This window comes from Plectropomus leopardus, unplaced genomic scaffold, assembly GCF_008729295.1.
Source record: "Plectropomus leopardus isolate mb unplaced genomic scaffold, YSFRI_Pleo_2.0 unplaced_scaffold19118, whole genome shotgun sequence".
Classification (NCBI taxonomy): Eukaryota; Metazoa; Chordata; class Actinopteri; order Perciformes; family Serranidae; genus Plectropomus; species Plectropomus leopardus.
In genome coordinates, this window is record NW_024620628.1 from 1 (window position 1) to 2,141 (window position 2,141).

General features: G+C 52.2%; 1 protein-coding gene across 1 annotated transcript; it reads right to left on the reverse strand.

The window, feature by feature from the left end:
- Nucleotides 1-33: 33 nt before the first annotated feature.
- Nucleotides 34-2,058, reverse strand: LOC121965224 (vacuolar protein sorting-associated protein 16 homolog; the record flags this gene model as incomplete). Its single annotated transcript, XM_042515381.1, has 9 exons — nt 34-73; nt 160-287; nt 420-551; nt 635-806; nt 1,134-1,223; nt 1,317-1,372; nt 1,461-1,583; nt 1,710-1,825; nt 1,914-2,058. Coding segments are annotated over 9 exons (1,002 nt in total), but the record flags the coding sequence as incomplete, so codon positions are not given.
- Nucleotides 2,059-2,141: the final 83 nt, after the last annotated feature.

The following is a 2,141-nucleotide window of genomic DNA, read 5'->3' on the forward strand; positions in this document are numbered from 1 at the left end:
ACAGGTGAGAGAGACAGAGACAGGTGTGATGTCTCACCGGTCGATCAGCACCTGCAGAGTCATCTGTTTGAATCTGAGGTCAGAGGTCAAGGAGCTGGTCACAGATCAGACTACAGACTGTCAGACAACATGTCCCATGATGCACCTGTTAGAGGATACTGAGTGTGTGTGAGCGGCAGCCCCACGCTGCTCTCTCTGACGGCGTTCAGAACCCGGAGTTCTCTGCAGGTCGACACGAACGGATCCGCACTGAAGTCCGTCAAGAAACACTTCCCGAAGGACGCCGCCTGAGAACACCAGGAGAACATTACTGAGAACACCAGGAGAACAACGACACTGAGAACACAGAACAACAACAAACCAAAACACTGCTTGAGAACACAGAACAATGATATAGAACCCAGAGTGCAGATTCTCACCCTCAGCAGGGACTTCTGGGTGTTGGAGTCGTACTCGTGTCCTGCCGCCTCCACACACTGTCGGACTGCCTCTCCCAGCATGCTCTGCTCCTTGATCTCCCTCAGGTACTCGTCCGCCTTCTGGCTCGACTTCTACTTGAGAACAAAAGGAACGTCATCAGAGGCAGGAACGTGCACTGGAGTTCTGCTGTTCCATCAGAAGGACGGGTTCTCACCTCGTACTCCCGGTGGGCCTCCAGCAGCAGAGCTCCCGGGGCCATGGAGGCGATCTTGAAGATGTCCTGACAGACCAGAGGAACCTCCTGAAGCAGCTCCTGACCAGTCGAGCTGATGATCCGGACCCCGTCCAGCTCTCCCACCAGAACACACGGATCCTCTACGGGGAACCTTAGATCATGTCAAGGGTTGAACAGGGAACCTGAACACTGGCGATCAGGCGAGGGTTCTTCAACTAAGAACTACTCAACAAACATTAGGAGAACCATAACGAGTTTCAGGAGAAAACATATCAGGCTCCAGGAGAACCCTCACAAGTTTCAGGCTTGGGGTACCTGTCTCATCTGGTTTGTGGTCCCTGAGTGAACTGGTTTGTGGTTTCAGTCTGAGCTGATTTGTGGTTCTAGTCTGACCTGGTTTGTGATTCCAGTCTGAACTGGTTTGTGATTCCAGTCTGAACTGGTTTGTGGTTCCAGTCTGATCTGGTCTAAAGGATACTGGATGGTGTCATGACACACTCCAACCACCATGAGCAGTCTGTCCCACATCAGCACCACAGACGGCTGCTGACTCTTTGGTCTGCGACACCTGCACAGGTAGAGGGGGGGAGACAGGTGAGTGGACAGAGAGGTGGACAGGTGAAGAACATGAGCAGACACATAGGAGGACAGTTGAACGTACCAGACCATCTGTTTGGGAGGCGTCGTCTTCTTGATGTCCACTTCACTCAGTTTGTCCTGCAGAGAGAGAATCACGTCATTGTCCACACAGACCCCACTCCCTCAGGTCAGATCTAACAGCTGATTGGACAGAGGAGTGTCTCACCTGGAGGTGGGAGGAGCCTGTCCACAGGAGTCCAGTGTCAGTGAACAGAGCCAGGTACTTATAACTAAAGGACACGGACATGTGGATGATGCTGCCTGCCTGAGGACTGAGACCTGGGGGACACTGAGAGACACACAGGTGAGGTTATTTCATGTCTCCCTCTAACTGTCTCTGAGCAGAGAGAGACAAAAGGGTTCTATTTAGTCTTTCAATTAATCAGAGGTGTTAAGTGTCCACTAACTGTCTCACCACAGCGGTACAGGACGTGTTGTCCAGGATGTAGAGTTCAGGTCCGTTGGACAGCAGGACTTTAGTCTGTCTGTCCTGAGTGAGGACGACCCAGCAGGACGGTTTCCCCTGTAGACCTGCAGAGGGACAGATGGTCAGCCTGGCAGTGAGAACCAAGAGAGAGTGAGACAGTCACAGAGCAAACAGACGTGGACCAGGTGCTACCTGGGACTTCAGGTAACCTCCGGAGCTTCAGGTCGTCGATGTTGGTTGCCAAGGTGAAACGGGAGGAGCCAGTTACTATGGCAACACCTGTCCCATAAGGAGAGTGGAACACTTTGGCCTCTAACACCTGACTCTGGACCACTTCCTGTTAAAACAGAACAGTACCCTGTAGGTAAAAACAGAACCTAACCCTGCAGTACTAAACAGAACCTAACCCTGCAGGTAAAA